The sequence below is a fragment of the Notamacropus eugenii genome, chromosome 1 (assembly GCF_028372415.1).
Source record: "Notamacropus eugenii isolate mMacEug1 chromosome 1, mMacEug1.pri_v2, whole genome shotgun sequence".
NCBI lineage: Eukaryota > Metazoa > Chordata > Mammalia > Diprotodontia > Macropodidae > Notamacropus > Notamacropus eugenii.
In genome coordinates, this window is record NC_092872.1 from 8,817,151 (window position 1) to 8,836,409 (window position 19,259).

At 42.4% G+C, this 19,259-nt stretch overlaps 1 protein-coding gene and 1 long non-coding RNA gene across 3 annotated transcripts in view; one reads left to right on the forward strand and one right to left on the reverse strand.

The window, feature by feature from the left end:
- On the forward strand, nucleotides 1-17,739 carry LOC140533010 (uncharacterized). The gene is made up of 4 exons (XR_011976763.1): nucleotides 1-264; nucleotides 10,072-10,194; nucleotides 16,657-16,823; nucleotides 17,652-17,739. It is a non-coding gene; the product is annotated as an uncharacterized lncRNA (long non-coding RNA).
- HIGD1A (HIG1 hypoxia inducible domain family member 1A) overlaps nucleotides 14,981-19,259 on the reverse strand; it is a 25,945-nt gene continuing 21,666 nt past the window's right edge. For both annotated transcript variants that reach the window (XM_072652254.1, XM_072652249.1), the window contains exons 2-4: nucleotides 18,559-18,677; nucleotides 17,711-17,845; nucleotides 14,981-15,999 (exon numbers count right to left, since the gene is read on the reverse strand). In XM_072652254.1, coding sequence (XP_072508355.1) covers nucleotides 15,950-15,999; nucleotides 17,711-17,845; nucleotides 18,559-18,655 — 282 coding nt within the window. In that variant the 5' untranslated portion in view covers nucleotides 18,656-18,677 and the 3' untranslated portion in view covers nucleotides 14,981-15,949. The remainder of the gene's footprint in view (nucleotides 16,000-17,710; nucleotides 17,846-18,558; nucleotides 18,678-19,259) is intronic.

Consider the following 19,259-nt stretch of genomic DNA (forward strand, 5'->3'; position numbering starts at 1 on the left):
GAAGTGGGAGGGGCGGTGGCCCGGGCTTCTCCCTTCTTGTGCTCCGGTCCCGGGAGCTTCAAGGTCCAGCCTCTGCCCCCTCCTACGGAAAGCCGATCTGACTTCGCCCCAGCCCCGGTTCCCTCCGCTGTGTTCTCCCTACCTTGCCCCAGCGCACAGCGGGGGCTGTAGACCTGGGCCTGCCGGGACACCTTGAGCAAGTCACTTTCCTCCTTTGTGGCCCTCAGTTTTCTAGTCTGTAGAGTGCGTGTATGTGGAGGACAGGTAGGAATAAGCATTCATTAAGCACCCACTGTGTGCGCTTAAACCCTTCGTCATGATTGCCTCATCTCACCCTGACAACAACCGTAGGAGGAAGGTGCTGACAGAGGAGGAAACTGAGGCAGACAAGAGGTTAAGGGACTTGCCCGGGGTCACACCCCTAGGGGGTGTCTGTGACCCCACCTGTTATTTTTCTGGGCCTTTGTAAAGGCTGCAAAATAGGAACGGTAAGTAACTGGGGAGTCCCCTAATACAGGCAACACTTCTGGGCGAATGGGGACTGAGCTGACTGCCCCTTGTCTGTGGGATGAGCGAAGGTCATCCCCTTTGGCCCCAGAACGGGCCCCCAGAGGGGCGAGACCCAGGAGCAGAGGTACCAAGAAAGAGAAGGGGCTGGAGTAGCAAAACAGGACATTATGGCAGTGGCACAGTTCCCCTTGCTGGAGCCCGGCACTGGGTGCACTGGAGTTAGGGGGGTCTACAGGTGCTGTGGGAGGAAGGGGTTCTTTTCTTCAATGGGAGCCCTTTCTGTACCTTTTAATGTATTCATTAATGTTTGAAGCTTTCTCAGCCGTAAAAAAAAGGAACATGAGTAAGAAACTGGCACTTCCCTTGGAAGGAAATATGGTCCCCAGGTCTAAATGGGTGGAGGCAGCGAACCAACTAAGGGAGAGAGAGGTCCCATAAAATTATACTGGCCCTTCAGGTTCGGGAGAAGCCCATCAGTCTAACACAAGGGTCACCTTTGGGCATGGGGGGAGGAAATGATAGATTTATGGATAAATCTTTATTTAGATGGAGATATATCCATATAGACATAAAGATAGGTAGGTATTTAGACAGGTAGTTTTGTGTTTTAGCATAGGCAATGGCAATTGTATATTTTAAACATTTGCAATAGCAGTAGCCAAATCCAGATAGCTCCCTTGTGAACACCAAGGGAAACGGAAGCCTTGTACAGTTGTGTGTTTTGGAGGATTGTGAATGACTTCTGTGTCTGTCTTGTTACTAATGGGCTGGTAGACAGCATGTCTTTGGACCCTCACAGAAAACTGCCATTCTGAGGTATCTGTGGATTATTATAGGTAACTAGGTAGAGCACGGAGGCTAGAGACTGGAAGGTGTGAGTTCAAATTAGGCCTCAGACACTTCCCAGCTGTGCGACCCTGGGCAAGTCACTTAACCCTGTTGGCCTCAGTTTCTTCATCTGTAAAATGAACTGGAGAAGGAAATGACAAACTGCTCCAGTATCTTTGCCTAGAAAACTCCAAATGCCATCACGAAAAGTAAGACATGACTGAAATGAATGACCAGTGATAACAGATGGGTTTTGATGAAGTTGGCTTGTAAAAAATCTACCAACTGCTGCTTCCTTCTTGGGGGGGGGGGGGGGGAAGGGTGTAAAATAGCGGTGGGGAGGGGGGAAATGAGAGAGGACAGTGTACCAGCTGTCCTGTGGTCATCAGCTTCATGTCCCAAAGGAATCCACTCAGGTACAGACCTGACTACAGGTTCAGGCTTGGTACCAAAAGTACACACTTGAAGGGGACCAGGTGTGACTTGGCTAGGACTTTGAATGAGCTTCTGAGTGCACTCAAGAGGAGAATCCAGTTGAGTCTATGCTCAAATTTAGGAAAGTGATGAATCTCATTTTTAAAACTTGAGCGTGCCGTAGAAATGGAATTTTTTGCTGGTTAGAAGGAGCCCTAGATCTGGAGTCAGAAGAGCTGGGTTTGCATTTTTGCTGATTTCACATGTGAGGGGCATCAAGGGATCATAGAGGCTGTGTAGTCCAACTCATGTGTGAGGAAGAATTGCCCTCCCCTCCCCACAACGGACCTGATAAAATGGTCTTCTAGCCTTTATAGGAAACTCTAAAGGAAGGGGGAACCCCGTACCTCCTGTGGCAACACATTTCACTTTTGGATGCCTAGAATTATTAGGAATTCTTTCCTTAGCTCAAGCCTCAATTTTCCTCTTTGTAATGTCCATCCATTGCCTCTAGAGCAGGGGTGGCGGAACCCATGTCCCTGAAGGCACATGTGGCCCTCTAGGTCCTAGAGTGCAGCCTTTTGACTGAGTCCAAATGAATTCAGTCAAAGGTGAGACTTGCCCAGTGTTACCAGCTAATTGGTATCTGAGGTGGGATTTGAACTCTGCTTTTCCTGACTCCAGGTCCAGCCCTGTATCCATTGCACCCCTCCCTTTAGTATATTTGCTGCCAAAGCAAACACATTCATTCCCTTTAAATAGGCCCAGAAGAAGTCACCTAGCTGCCAAATAACAGAACTGGAATTTGAACTCAGGTCCTCTGACTCCAGCAATAAAACCATATCAAGTAGAAGCCTCCAGTTTCCAAAATTAGCCAGTAAGCTATTTTTGATTAAGCACAAATGCTATAGACAACCATTTATAACCATTTCTTCTCAATTTCAAGGTTAGAAATTTTTTTTTACTTCTGTCTTTGCCTGTGTATACATTTCTAGCTTTTTCTTCAGTGTGTTTCAGTAGCTAAAAGAGTCCATGATCTCCTTGTCTAGGAACAGGGTTGGAATGCATGAACAGTGCATTAGACTGTGAGCACAATTGCTATTGCCTTTCTTTGTATCTCCAGTGTTTAGTGTTTAGCTGTTGTGAGGAAAACACTGTTTAAACCTTCAAGCAACGTAGAAATGTGGTCTGTTACTTTGATGTAAATCCTACAGCTAATCAAAATGGGCTGAGAGGAAGCTGCTGAAAAGGGGACAGAGTGCATTGAGAGAGCTTTGCCTGACTTCCTTCAGATCTCTCAAACAGTCTCAGCTGCCTCAATAATGTTTTGCAGTTCCAAAACAAGAAAACTGGAAAACCCTTGAAATTCATAACGTATTCACAGAAATAGGGAGTCTCACCAGTACTTAATGAACTCTGGCTCTGACCACCAGGTGGCACTGTTGCCCACTAGCAGGAATCAGGACCATGCCCAATCTGCATAGGAACTTGAAAATGTCCAGCTGTGAATGGAAATTTTATTTCTATTTGAATGCAGAAACAGTCTGATGCTGGACATTAGGCCAGGAAGCTAGCTAGTATTCACCAATAGCCCAGGGAAAAAAAAGTCTCTCCATTTAATTTGCATACGAACAGAACAAAGAACACTAGGTTTGGAGTCAAAGAAGTAAATTGTGAGCCTTAGTTCTGTGGTTTGTTACCAGCTGGGTGACTTTGTGTTCATTGTTCCGTTTTTCTGGGCCTTGATTCCTTTATTTGTAAAATCAGAAAATTGGACTAGGTGGTCTGGAAGGCCTGTAACATCTATAAATCCTGTGGTCCATAGTCTCTGAATTCCATGGTCCCGGGCTTTGCCCTCCCTGCCTCCCACACCATCCTCCAAGTGGAATCATCCTCCGGAGGTCTTTTCCAGTGCCCCCACCCCCAGCCCAGATTCTAGTGCCTTCCCCTCACAAGCTAGCTTTCCTCCCGATTTGTGTCCGTTGTTTCCGCCTTTAGGCTGCAAGTTGCTTGAGGAAATTGACTGATTTTGTTTTTCTTTGTATCCCCTGACTCCTTCAGCACTCTGTCTGCCACAGTAATTTCTTAATAAATGCTTATTAATTGATTGATTTGTAATTCAGGCTTTAAGTAGTACCGATCACGCCAGTTTATGCAAATCTCCAATATTACTTTGAAGTCTTGTAGCATTTCATGAGCTGCACCAAGCAATTTAGCGTTTGATTATGTCTAAAAGATAGGGCAGCCAAGTGGTACAGTGCATAGAGCACTGGGCTTGCAGGCAGGAAGACCCATCTTCTTGAGTTCAAATCTGACCTCAGACACTTGTGAGCCGCGTGACCCTGGGCAAGTCACTTAACCCTATCTGCTTCAGTTCCCTCATCTGTAAAATGAGCAGAAGGAAATGACAAACCACTCCAATATCCTTGTCAAGAAAACCCCCCAAAAGTTGTCACAAAGTCAGACATGACTAAAGAAAGAAAGAAAATAAATAAGCGTGATATAAGAGAATGAGTGCTAGACCTGAAATCAAGGAATGTAGTTCATATCCCAGCTCCCATCTAGCTTTTCAACCCTGGGAGGGAGACTGAAGTACAGTTTCCTCCTCTGGGAAATGGACATCGTACTCTTTCCCATCACCTGGCATTGGTATTAAAAAGTCCTCTCTTAACCAGTCAGACCATGGCATTCCCTTTCTCAAAAACCATCAGAAGTTTCTGGTGCCTCCATGATGAAAGACAAATTCCTTTCCTTGTGTAAGAGGGAATTTGAGGACAACTTTATGGGGAAACAGGATGAACAAAAAAGACACTCAGCACCCCGCTAAAGAAATGTCCCCTAACTCTAGGCCGAATTACACAGATACCACAGCTGTTCGACCAGGTCATTACTAAACCTGCAGCTGCCCACAGACCTCCTCTGACTTTAGGCTGTGTCCTCAGGGATGCTCAGTCTACTTATAGAGGACTACTACCCTATTTGAGTCTGTGAAGGAAGCCTCCGGCTAGGGAGTTCTTAACCTTTTTTCTTTGTTACCCTTCTATGTCAGTCCTTCAGATACTTCTCAGAATAATTTTGGGAGGAACAGAAATCCATGAGAGAACCTAAGATTAGTTTGGGCTATGTTGAGTTTGAGATTCTTACAATCCTCCCCTTGGATATGATTACAAAACATTTCCAAATAGAAGTTGCTACCCAGACTCTAAGTCAATAACTCCACCAACTAGCATATGTAAATACCCAGTGTTTACTATGCATCTGTGGTAGCTGCTGGGGACACAAAGACACGAGTAAAATAGTCCCTGCTCTGAAGGAGCTTATATTCTAGGGGGAGAGACAATGCATGTACCTACAGGCAAAATAAAGACAAGGTGATTTGGTGGGCAGTGGGGAAACGCCAGCAGTGAGGGAGATGAGGAAGGGTCTTGTAGAAGGTAGTATTCTGATTAAGCGTGAAAGGAAATGAAGGCTTCTAAGAGGCAGAGGGAGAAGGTACAGGAATGGGGTACAACTTTTTCAATGGGATAGAGATGGGAGATGTAATAGAATGGGAAAATAGAGAGAATGACAGCGTGGTTGGACTATAAAAATGTGTCTAAGGGAGTACTATGGAATTAAGCTCGAAAGCTAAAGCTACTTTGGGCATCTATTTCCTTCAGCAAAAGGGAAAATGGGAGTGGTTATTGCAAGTGCTTTGGAATAGCAAGCACCATTATTGATGGGGTGCTTGGGTGCATGCACTTGGGCCCCAATTCTAAAATCACATTTCTCTTTAAAAATCACATTTCTGTTCAAAAATCACATTTCTTCCTAGCCTCAAAACACTATCTCAGGCAGTTTCTCCCCAGCCCAAGGACACAGCCTGCCCTAGCAATAACGTTATCTCCCTTCCCTGCTGTAGTAGCCGGCTGCACCTCTAGAACTCCTTAGTTTGAACCAGCTGTGGACTGGCCTATCAGGCTGTGCACTGGGTCATAACGACATTTCCTGCTCACTGACCAGTCACATGTATCCTAGACTTGGACAACCTATACTCCCTTACATTAATCTTGTCTAACAAGACCTTGACGAGAGAAGCCTGGTTTTTCCTGGTCAGCCCTGATGGTTGGATGACTTAGTGATGTTTCAGTTCTAAAACTACACCTCCAGGTAACCCCTCCTTGGGCTCTTTCCTGATGAATTTTGGGTAAATACTTGTGCAATAGATACCAAAAGTGCATGTTCTTTTAAGAACTAACCGCTCCTTAGCCACTCCCTAATCCTACCCCAAGACACCTAGTTAGCATGTTTGGCACAAGTGATACTATAGAATATCCTATATAAACTTTCCCTGTGCCCCTCTAAGGTTGCAGGTTCCCTAAGAACTCTTGCCTGCTGAAAAGTGTAGTAAATCTTTACCTTGACCTCAACCATGCTTGAGTCTGTGAATTCTTCCCCAGACAACCTGCCCCTGGTACCCTGGTGTTCATGGGGGTCTCACACCCCCTTTCCAGCCCTCATCATTATGATCTTCCTGAACTGTCAAAGCTTAAAGGGATAGGGGATGTGATGGGGGTGGAACATGATGAATATCTTCAAGTATTAAAGGACTGTGACAGGAAAGAGATTAGACGTGTTCAGCTTGGCCCCTCCACTAGGAGCAATGGGGAGAAGCTGTAGAGACAAAGTTAGGCTGGGTTTTAGCAGAAAAAAACAACTTCCTAACCGAAAGAGTTGTCCCCAAAGGGAACAGGTTGCCTTGAGAAGTGGCTGGTTCTCTTCTTGGAGGTCTTTAAGCAGAAGCTAGATAACTTGTAGGTACGTTGTAAGTGGGAATAACGTTCCTGACTGGGGCCGAATCAAATTTTCAAGATTGTCATGTACGCTTGAGGTCCTTTCCAGCTCTGAACTTCTGTGATTCCTTTTATTCAAGTTTCTAAAACATTTAAGTTGATCCGTTGGCAGTTGCCGCTTCTGTTGTAGGGATCTTAACTTGGAGAAACAGTGTGATATAATACAAAAGGCAGTGGATTTGGTTTCAAAAAACCTGGGCTGAAAATCAGGCCATGTCACTTACTAGACCTGTAAAAAGAGAGACAGAGTTACTTCTGTGAAAAGAGTCATAGACTCCGAATCAGGTGATCTGGTGACACTAAACAGTGCGCCCCGAGCTCCCCCTGCCCTTCATCTCCTAATCTAGGGGCCAAACTGAATGCGTCTTATCTTTTCCATGTTACAGTCCCTAAGTACTTGATAGTCATCCTTAATGTTCCATCTCCCCCTTTCCTACCCCTCTATGCTTTGACAGTTCAGAAGATCAGTCCTCCCAAACACGTTAGGTCTTAATTTTCTCCCCTGTAAAATAAAATGGCTGGATGATGATATCCCTTCCAATTTTATAATCTTAAATCTGACTCCCCTGCCAAGAGTAAAAATTATCCAAGATAGCAGAGTAAATATCTTGTTTAAAATATCACCAACAGAAAGTAGAAGTTTTGAAATAAATTACTCAGAATGGCATTTCAAAGTTCAATGAAAACTTCCAGTGATCAAATATTTGCACAGAATAACATTTAAGGACTAAGTCATAGGGAACACGGAACTGTAATAAGGAAGATGGATGTACATTTGAGCTAAGATCATAAGGACCTATCTTATATACTAAGTATATCGTGCAAATAATACCTAAGCCTACTTACAGAAGTGTTGGTTTTTAATCAGCGTCCAACCCACATCCATGAGTCCTGTGGATTAAATGCCCTTCACTGAGAATAAGGGTTAGTCAGTCAACTCCCTAGTCAATGTTTGAACAGAGCAAAGATAATTTAGCGTGGGCAGTTCCGAACCCATGCAGGATAAAGTAAGCTGAACCAGAAAACAATGTAAACCATGTAAGCAAAAAAGAAACCTGAACACCATAATTATAATGAGCAGGCCTACGCCCAGAGAAGGGGTGAGAACCCGTACCCCAGGCTGGGGCACTCTTTGCTCGGATGACAGATGGACGATTTTGGTTGTGGAATTTATTGTTAGAATGAATGGGTGCATTGAGTGTTTTTATTCAACTGCTTTTCTTTCCCTCTCTGTTAAAAGGGATGAAAGGTGATGACAGGGGGAATATAGACAAAACCAAAAGAGAGAAAATGCTGATAAAACAAAAGATTACAGTAAAACTAAGATTCAGAAAATTCAAACTTCGGAGAAGCCACCAAAAATAGCCTGAAGAAATAGAGTCCTGGCATTAAAAACAAGCAAACAACTTTCATTCCACCCTCTCTGAGACTCGAACCTGCCAAAATGTTTAAAGATTTCCTGTAGTGGGTCTTGAGGACCAACATTCCTGAGATCCTTTGGCTTTGTGTGCTTAGACTTCCCTGGTAACTACCATTTATAGGAGGGTAGACTTAGGCTGGAGGCAGTTACATGGCGTGGTGGATAGAGGGCTGGGACTGGAAGACCTAAATTCAAATCCAACCTCAGACACTAGCTGTGCTACCCTGGGCAAGTCACTTAACTTCTGTTTACTTTACATCTTGTTACTTTTGGAGAGCATATTAAAGCCTTTTCCAACAAAGTATCACCGATGCGTATACCTCAATTTCCTCATCTGTAAAATGGGGAGGTAGCACCTACCTCCCAGGGTTGTTGTGGGAATCAAATGAGATAACAATTGTGAAACACTTAACACAGTGGCTGGCACAAATTTGTTAGGCACGTACCTGCGAAGGATGAAGAAATTGTGGGTAGTGTCACCTCATAAAAGGAGTGTAGGGAACAGTTTGCAAAAAACTTGGTGTGAGATTCAATTAAGCCAAGGGCGTTTAAAGTTGAAACTACAAGAAGGATAATGGACATTTTTTTAATTACTCAAATGGATCTGTGAACCCATCAGTTTGGAAATTGCCACCAATAAAACAGACCCCAGTGCCAACTCCTCTCAAGAAAATCTTGGCCTTATCTTCCCATAAGTTGGCCACAGGGGACTCCAGTCAATGTCCTAGAGGCTTTCCTTACTTTCTCCTGGCATTGCAGAGGCAAGGTGGATTACATACTTGCTACTTGACCAGCCCATCTTCTCCTCCTACCATACAATTCTTTGATGACAAATTTCACTACTAATCCATGAAGTTATTCATTTGTTATATGTTGCAACCTGGTCACACCCACCATATATCTTTCCATTGTCCTCTATGACACTTACTTTTAATTCTTTAGAGATTATTGCATTCTATGACTCAACTGCCCTTTGGCAAAACAAGTAGAATACTGGTATTAAAAAGATCAGCCTTTGTTTCTGTGGAAAACAGGGGATTGCTAAAGGACCTTTGCAATTTCCTGAAGGCAATCTAGACCACTCTCCAACTCCTACTCAGCTACAGGTCCAACTTGTAGCCCATCTGTACTGTCTGTCCCAGATACACATATTGTACAAGTTCTGTAGGCTGTTCATTAAAATGCATCTCATAATCCGGGCAATATTTTTATCCACTTGGTATTTCCCCAATAGATGATCAGACCAAGATCTTTTCAGTGGTTACAGCTCTCTTCTAGGAAACTATGCAACATTCCAGGGTTTGATGGAACCAGCACAACATTTATCAGCAAACAGGAGCATCTGGAGGACCTCCCCATCTGGGAAGCCCTCTTCCACTTGGGTTCTGCCTTGAATCTCTCTCATCACAGCAGTGAATACCCTCAGTAAGCATGCACCTCTCTGTTTCATGGTTCATCTGGTATTTATATCTTTCAAGGAATCTTGAATGATTTTGATATATGTATAGGCTATACCTTGTTGGAAAAGGCTTTAACATGTCCTACCAAGAGTAACAGGATATAGAGTAAATCCATATAAATCATCAGCATTCTTATATATCACAAACAAAACTCTCCAAGAAAAGATAGTGAAAGGTACCCCATTTAAAATAACTAGACAGCATAAAATACCTGGGAGTATACCTGGCAATAAAAGAAACTTTATACAAATAAAATCAGATTTAAATAATTGAAGAAACACTAAATGTTCATGGGTAGGCAGGGTAAAAATCAAATGCTTTTTAGAAAATAATCATATACATATTAGGATCTTATACCTTTTAATAAATTGTAAAATGGTAAAGATATGGCCCACTCCGAAGCATTGCTTGCAAAAGTTTCCTTGTTACCGAATACTCTCATCAAGGATGCCCTTGATTCATGTACAAATGACTCAAAAATCAAGATTTTTGCATGTGTGGGAGAATAAGCATATTGGTCAGTAACTAGTTGGTTTTGGTCACCATTTTTTAGTATTAGAGAGGTCTGAAATTTTTCTACCCCCTTTGTCCTCTTTTCCTACACCAGGTACTTTATATTTCACGGAAAATGACCTTAGTGCCTTCCTAATTGGTCCCCTGCCTGATCAATACCCCCCTGAGGGAAGAGGAGAGGAAGGCAGAAGAGAAAGAGAAAAAGCAGAAAGAGGAGGTGGGTGCCTTCACGAGTCTCTTGCCTAATCTCTGGCTTCTCATAAGACTGTGGAGATTCAAGCTTACCTTCATACCCTGCAAATCTGCCTGTTCTCCAGCCTTTGAGGAAAGAAGCACTATTCTATCTTCCCAGTCCCTTATTGCTGAGGTGTAGGGAAGAGGATCATTCCATCAAGCTTCCAGACTGGTCTTCTGCCCTGGGGAAAGAGTATCAACACTCCTTCTGCTCTAAGTTCTAGCTCCCTTGCCTGAACTGTCCAACGCTCTGAAAAGACTCTCTCAAGTTTTCACTTAAGGATTAACAAGCTCACATCTGGTCATACCTTCTACATCCCACTGATTCTGAATCCCTATAGATCATCATCCAAACTCCATTTTCCATCCCCCACTATCTGATTCCTTATTCCCATTCTTCTCAATACACATTCATCACCCCTTCTCCCCCAAACAAATGATAACCACCCTTTCCACTGTGTACTTGGAATGTCTTCTCCATAGGCAACACTTTGCTTTTATCTTAAATCTTTTCCTTTTCCACTGCTTCCATCTTCTGGCTCTCCCTGACCTGTCTCCCTTCTCATGGCACAGCCTCTATAGCCTCCCTTTCCAGCAATGGCTGGACTTTCACTCATTCCTTTCAATTCACTGTGGATCAGGGTGGGGAAGTTGGAATACTCTTGCTCCCCACTGCAGCTTCTAAGTTCTCCCCCTACCATCATCACTCAGTAATGTCTCCTCCTTTGAGGTTCATACAATCCACATCTACCCAATCAAAATTCTGGTAACTGTTGTCTACAGAGCTTTCAAACACTGCCCTTTCTTCTTCAATGAGTGTTGGGGGTGTAAGCTCAGTTCCATGTGGACAGTCTCGGGCAGGTAAAGGTGAGGACTTCTAAACCTTAGAGTTCTCATGAGGCCCCCCAGGGAACAGCTGGGAATTGAGGTGTGAGACCCGGGCTATCTCATGCATTTCCACCTTTTCCCTGTGGGAAACTTGCTGGGGAGAGCATCCCGCCCTCGAGATTAATCCATGGTCTGAGCACACCTATTGTTGTCTAAGGGCTGAGAACAGGCATGGTATTCAGGTGCAAACTATGCGGCGGGAGAGCTTAAGTAGGGTCAGGAAAGCCTGAAGGCGCTCTTAGCGCTGAGGGGCCCTTAGAGGACAGAAGGCCCCTCTTCCCTCTCACCTCTTCCCTCTCCCCTCTCCCCCTCCCACTTCCACTTCCATTCTCTTACTGTAAGATCTTTGCCTCCTTGGGAAGATGATTCCTCTCTCCTAAGGAAGAATTCACCCTGCACATGTAACCAAGACCCTGAATAAAGCCTAACCCTTGTTCGACTCTGGAAAGTCTCTTCTCTCATACATTTATGCGGTTTGGCCAGCCGAAGACCTGCAACAGGTAAGGAAAGACTCGGGTAGCCCTTAGGCCTCTAGGCCTGACAAATGAGTTAGATACATGGTTCACAATCTTTCCTCTCCAAATACTGCCCTCCTACTAGTGGACTTCAACATATACTGACTCTCCTTCAAACACCTTACCCTTCCAATTCATCAGCCTCTTCATTTCCCAGGACCTACTCTACCCCCACCTTAGCCACACCCCAAAATGGTCATGTTCTTCATCTTGCCATCCCTCACACAAATGCGCCACCTCCATGTTCATCTGATCACCATTCACCTAAGATGCTTTCTCCCTCGTTCTCTGCCTTTCAACATCAAACCCTGCTCTTCATCCTCATCATGATCTCCATTCCCTTGACCTCAATTTTCTCCCATGCCATCACTCCTGCACCAACCACTCTCTTTTTCCCTTACTGACCCGTTGATGAACCAGTTGAACTCTGTACTGTACCCTTCTCAAGTCTTTTGCCCCCTTTCACATTGCTGATTGTGCCCTGCCAGGCTTCAGTCTTGGATCATTCCCACCATATGCAGGATTTGTTCCACAGGACTCTGTCCTGGACCCTATTGTCTTCTTACTCCTTACAACTTCTGATCACATCAGTTTTCATGGATTCAACTATCATCTCTGTAGCTCCAACTATAGTCTCTAACTCCAACTATTTGTTAGATATCTCCAACTGTATGTCCAGGAAACATTTCAAACTCAACATATCCCAAACTGAACTCTTTCCCCCTAAATCTTCCCTTGTTCCAGACTTCCTTATACTATCAAGGGCAGCACCCTCTTCTCAATTACCCAGATTCCCAACCCAAGGAACTCCTACATCTCCCCCACCCCCAATATTTCCTGTTGTAAACATTCAGTTTATTAATTTTACTTTTACAACATCTCAGATACATCTTCTCTCCTCTGGTACTGCCCCTACTGTGGTGCAGACCCTCATCACCTCATGCCTGTAGTACCTTGCTGCTTAGCCTGTTTGCCACATCCATCCTCCATTTAGCCACCAAAGTAATTCTCTTAATTCACAGGTCTAACCATGTCAACTCCTACTGGATAAATTCCACTGGCTCCTTATGACCTCCAGAATTAAATAAAAACCCCTCTATTTGGCATTCAAAACCCTCCATAACTTAGTGCATCTCCCACCTCCACCCCTCTCTAGTCTTCTTAAATGTTACACTTCACCTTTTTTTCCCCCTTAAGGACCATGCCTTAAACTCAAATCACTCTGGCTTTCATTGATTGGTCAACAACAGGTACCAGACCAAGCCCCACTTAGTGGGCATTGTTTGGCCCCTGATTGGTTCAGAGTGAATAGCAATTCTGTTTCAGCCAGGAAGCCTGATCTTTCCTTCCTAAATTGTTTTTTGGGTTTTTTGGGGCTAGAGACCTGTTAAAGACTAAAAAAGTCTAGGTCTCTCACTACATCCTGGGCCATCTCCAGTTGTCACTGGACCCAGATGGCTCTGGAGGAGACAAACAACCCACCTCTTTGATGCAGTGAGATTGGCCACCTTGCTATTTCTTGAACAAGATATCCCATCTCCCAAGTCCATCATTTTAACAGCTATCTCCTATGCCTGGAATGCATACCAGCTAAAATTCCACCTCGTAGAGGAAGACTGTGGCTGTGCTCTCGTTCATTCCTTGGTATCGTTTACACCTAAGTTATTTGCATGTTGACGCTTAGATGACGAGCTCCTGGAAGGCAAGGACTATCTCTTCCCCTTCTTGGGATCCCCCAGGGCGTACCACAATGCCTGACATATCTGTTCACTCATATACAGCTCTTCATGATTCAGTGGCCCATAGCACACCAATACCATTCAGGGGTTCTTGGCAAGCATCATGGAGTGGTTTGCCATTTCCTTCTCCAGTGTATTGAGGCAAACAGTGGTTAAATGACTTGGGAAGATCACACAGCTGAAGTCAAATTTGAACTCAGGTCTCCTGTGACCCAACATTCTTGCCACTGAGCCATCTAGCTGCTTTACTCAACACAAAGACAAATGTTTATTGACTTGTTTACATACCCTAGGTCCAATTAGATGCTTTTCCCTTATCTTTAGTGTCATTTTTATCTCCCCTCAGCCACACCTGGGACTGTTAAGATCCAAATGTCCCACCATCCTTGACGTTTTGGTAAATTTTAGAGCTATTTTACCAATTTTTTGTCATCCTTTTTTTCTTTACGTGTCTTTGGGAGAACTTTGCTTAGTTGAACCTCTTGCCAAGCTTTCTTTAAATTGTCTCCATACTCCACTTTATGACGTGATAGCGGCTTACATCATCCATCCTTCTGCTTGACAAGTTCAAAGGTGCTTTCAGAACTCTGGCTCTTATGACAAATGGAGCTACTAATGCTGAACCTTTGCCAGGCAACCTGGGCTCAAATCCTCTGATATTTAATAGCTGTGATGTTGGGTAAGACCTTTCACTTCTAGCCTCAGTTCCTTATCTATAAAATAAGAGGGTTGAACTAGATGGCCCCCTTCCAGCTGTTGGCCAGCTGTTTTCAGTCATGTCTGACTGACCTTTTTGGGGGTTTTCTTGGCAAAAACATTGGAGCAGTTTGTCATTTCCTTCTCCAGCTCATTTTACAAATAGGGGCAAACAGGGTGACTTGCTGAGGGTCACACATCTAGCATCTAGGACCACCTGTCATCTACTGTGGTTCAATTTCTGTACAAAACTATAATTGGTCTCCATGGCAGTTGTTGACCATTTCCCACTTTTCTGGCTAATTTCTTGTTTCAATAATTCAAGTTGTTCCAGTCATATGCCATCCTTTTCTCTGTTGCATGTATTGACTCTGGTCTCTGCCCCATCACAAGGCCTACCAGCTTCATCACTAACATTACTAACAATCTATTTTCTTTTGATTTGGTGCTTGCCCTGTCTAGCACTTACTTTCTCAGGTCTCAAGGTGTGCAGTTTCTGAGCCATGGTTTTTCACCATCTTCACTTTTCCTACCTACCTTTTGCTTTGAAGTCAATGAAAATCAGAACCTAACTTAGAGGATCTCTTACAGAACTTCATCTCTTCTTCTTCAGAGCAACTATATGTCTGAACTATTTTAATTCCCATAAGCTGTCTTTGTAGCTTATCATGATCACCTAAATAAGACCGTCTTGGAGGGCAAGGATCATTGGGTTAACCTATGCGCCTTGCACGTGGTTGGCACCTCATAAATGTGTTAAATTACTAATTTCTAACACTGAACAGCTACAAAATCAGAATCTCTGATTTGGCTGCTTCAGCTTACCTTATTCCTAGACTTAAAGCAGAAAAAACCCCAAAACATATTTGCTTTCTGGGAGCGTACATTGTTTTGTGTTATATTAACCTGAAATAAGGTACAAGACACGTGATGTGTTCATTTTATTTAATAATATCCGTACCATGTTATTACCATGGAATGTAAATTTATCTTCAACATCAGAATTCCACAAGTTAACAAAGCGTTACTTAAATGTCAACATTTGTTTAAGGAGAATGCTCACATGAGTCTGCCCATCAAATCGAAAGGACAGTAATATTTTTCAGTTGGACATGACTCTTAGAGAAAACACAATACTGCACACATTTTCAAAGTTCTCTCTCTTTACTGTTGAATAAGCACTTCAAATATATATAAAACAGATGACATTTAAAAAACAAGTTCAATATGGTAGCAGCAAAAATATAACTAAGCCATACAATTTGTTATTCTTGTCTTTTACTAACTTTATAATAAATACTACTGTGTTAAGTAGCCTGGTTAACAACTGTTCAAGGCTCATCTTAAATACAAACAAGTGTCTACAGTGAAGGGAGAGCATAAATAAGACTCTTGCTATAATGTTTTATTTCATGGTTTTCTTACAGATGTTCTTTGGGCCCTCATCAAAGCCAGGCAGCCCTAGACACTGAAGTGTCCACCATGCTACAAAATAAGGAAGAAAGTGCTTCCTGAATTGTTAAAGCAGCTTCCTATATCATATCCCAAAATGTGCCCCATCTTAAAGCAATCGGAGATTCATGAGTCTTGGCCCTCTAATTTTTCAGTCATTTTTTGAGATTTGAGAAATATGAATATAATTTATTACCCAAGTATAACCTGTTCCTTTTGTATTAAGTTAACTCCCCTAATTAATTCTTGGATTCCAATAGTACACCTTGAATCACCTGGAAAACGAAAGCTTCCATGGAAAAAGCCAATCTTTACGATTCCATGATTGGTTGTCTGACACATGCCGCTTTTTAGAACCACATATCCCTAAATGATTTTTTTTTAAACATGTAACCTCAATGTGAGGTATCTAGCTCTAAAACATCAGCACGAAGGCAGCATCTTTCCTCTAATGTTTGGGTTTTGCCCAGTATTCCCGATACATGGAGTACAACATACCTAAAGAAAAAGACAAAGTAATTAGATTTTCAATATGGTTTTCTATATGACATAAACAAAGACACTTTTAAAATTGTCCATGACAGGAAACACCACGAAGAAAAGTTTATGCAAGGAATCAGGACACTGAGCACCATTTTCATTTTCCTTTATTATCTTAATAATTATAAATTACACTCTGTTCATAATTCCCTAACTAGTCCATGAGGCTACATCTAGATCATAAGGATAAAATGATTTGTTAGCTGCCAATCTTCACCTCTGGAAGAGATCTTAGCATCATTTTATAAATGAGGAAACTGAGATTAAAGAAGTGACTGATCCTAGGATGCACAACCCAAGTATCCCGACTCCAAGTCCAGGACTTTTTGTGAAGGAAGCAAGTGACAAAAGGCACCTCTGTCATCTAATTCTTAATCCATCTCTCCTACCATATACTCATATATGATGCTAACGATATTTGTTCCGTGACTGTTATCACTGCTGCTAACGTATTTCCAATAGGTTAAAAATGTGGAATTTCATCTACATGGATGAACCCTGTCAATGTAAATTGCAGGCCTTCTCCACCTCCAAAGCTTCATCAGCTGTTGCAGCCAAAAAGATTTTTTATCACCTGATAACCAACTCCATGTTTATTGTCTTCCCCAAACGCAGAGGCTGGTCCCTCAGAAAAAGGCCACGCTCTATGGCCAGGCTAGTATGGAAAGCTTTCCAGATGTGTAAAAACTCTAAAGCTTTTGCTTCCTTGGCACAGCCTTTGAGAAGCCAGTCACTTCTTCGCCCAAAGAAGATTCATCAGAAAAGAATGGTAACAGAGAACGGTATTTCTGATATTTATGCTTATAGATATTTGCTCAGTCTCTTGCATTAGAGCATAATATCACTAAGGGAAACGACTTTTATTTTTCTCCCCTTCCTGTTTAATGCTTTGTTGCTCCTAGTATAACAGTGAAATCTGTTAAAAGAGACCAAGTACTTAATTCAGCCATTCAAGGGTTAAGTAATAAAAGCCTACACTAGGGCAGTAGCAAGCAGTGAGACTGAAAAAGAATAAAGGACAGTAATTTAACAACGTAATTTTCCTTAACTTGAAGATGTCATGATTACTGTACACATATCACAATCAGGAAAAATAATCCTTACCATTTTAATTGGTTTAAAGATCACTCTGTAAACCCAAGATTGGAGACCCTTCAAAGACTATTAAGAACATGAGATTTAGAGCTGGAAGAGACCTTAAGCATCATGGTTCAAGCCCTTCATTTTATAAATCAGAAAACTGAAGCCCAGACAGGGTAACTGACATCCAGAATTCTACACGTAGTAATAATCATGAACGTAAAACAAAAATTACTCTGTATTGTATTAAAATTTAACAGTGGTTTCCAAAGTGGGTGATAAACCAGAGAGGTGGTAGTTGCCTCAGGTGCAGTTGTACACTCAGTCTGAGACTTCTGTCCTAGTTTGTTAAGATTTCCAGAAGGTGCTGAGTAAATTTTTTTTAAAAAGGGGAAGTAGGCCAAATAAGTTTGGGAACTTGTGTTGAATGATCAATTGATTAAAAGTCAATTAGCTTTTGGATGCAAAAGATACTAACAAATAACTGCAGGAATCTTACTAAATATATACCTCACTTTGTTTTTTTTCAGAGAAATGCATCAGTAAGGAACTTTACTGGAGAATGGAATGTTTGCTATGGAGGACCTACCAACGGTCATGGCTCCCACTACAAAGCCTTGGGCTCCCACGCGCATGTGGATCAGGTGGACAGACATTTTAGTGTCCCCTCTGCTCTTCAGTTTGTATAATCCATACGCAACAATAGCGGCAAAGCCTGCTATTCCTGTAAGGCAAAGAGTCAACTGGTAACATGCAAGCCACATGCTTAACAAAGATCTATAAACAAATAACTACATTTCACCAATGGACGGGCATTATCTATATGTTTTGTGTCTCATACTGCCACTAGGCTGTGAGTTCCATGAGGGAAGGATTTGCCTAAACTTTGCACTTGGCCTATCATGGTGCCCTGCACTGCACACAAGTAGGTGCCAGGTAAATGAAATCAATCAACTTAACTATAATGTGCGGTGCCACTGCCAGACATGGTCCCCTCAAGCTATCGCCCTGGTAACAGCAAAGTCTCCTTACAAAGATTCCCAAGTTCCTGGATTTCCGCACAAAACCTAAAAAGAACTTTTAGAGACATGATAGATGAGAAAAGTGGCACCCAGTGAAGCTTGGTGACCTGCCTAAGCCACACAGCAAAGGTGGGACCCTAAAATCAAGGCTCCTTTCCTGATGGAAACTGTTCACAGCTCTTTCCACTTTCCACTCTATCATGCTGCTTTCTGGGGTACATGGTATACTGGAGTAACAGACAACAAAATTCTGGCACATAAGAATTCTAGTCAGCAAATCTGTACAACTTTTATTTTCACTGCATTTCAAATAAACAACATGATACCTAAAAAGAAAGGCATCTTTGAATAGAATTGATGTTTCAATGGATACCATTTTACTGATAAATTATTGTTTTGTCACAGGAAGACTTACCGATTGGGACAAATGGTGCCTCTTTAGCTTTTCGGGCAAGTTTTGATCCAGAAGTCTCATCGAAAGTGGAGAGGGAAACATCGTTGTCTGCTGACATTGTAGCTGGTTCAAGAGCCTTCCTAAAAGAGATTTTAGAAGATTTTACATTTCAAAAAGTACCTTAAAATACAAAAGGATACACACTCCAAAGTGTCTCTAATTTTGATCTCTCATTAATTTTTTCTAACTCTTCTTGAACCACATTTGCCTAATGTCAGGCTAAAATTCCTAACACATGAAGTTCAGTTTTTAGTACGTCAGTGAGAATGTTCACTTTTTTCTTACACATAAAAAAAGGCCAATGGCAAAGAGAAAAGTTCACAGTCCTTGAACTTAAAACTTGGAAACTAAACTACACCTATCATTCAAACATGCTGAGGAAAGAGTGCTTGTTATGAATGTTACAAATTTGCTTCTTTCAAAAAAAAACAACAAAATTAATTAGTTGCTAAAAAAAATGGCTTTTGGAGAATCTACTTAAGGAAAGGTTCATTTCCAAATAAAGATTAGCCAAATACACTAAAACTGGGAGGGGGCAGAGAGTAACATGAAAAAAAGTGGGTTTTCAGCATGCCACATACATAAGTCCAATGTGCCCTGCCTGAAATTTAGTTCATTTTAAGACCTAAATAGCTCACATCCATGCACTGGCAGGTAGGGCC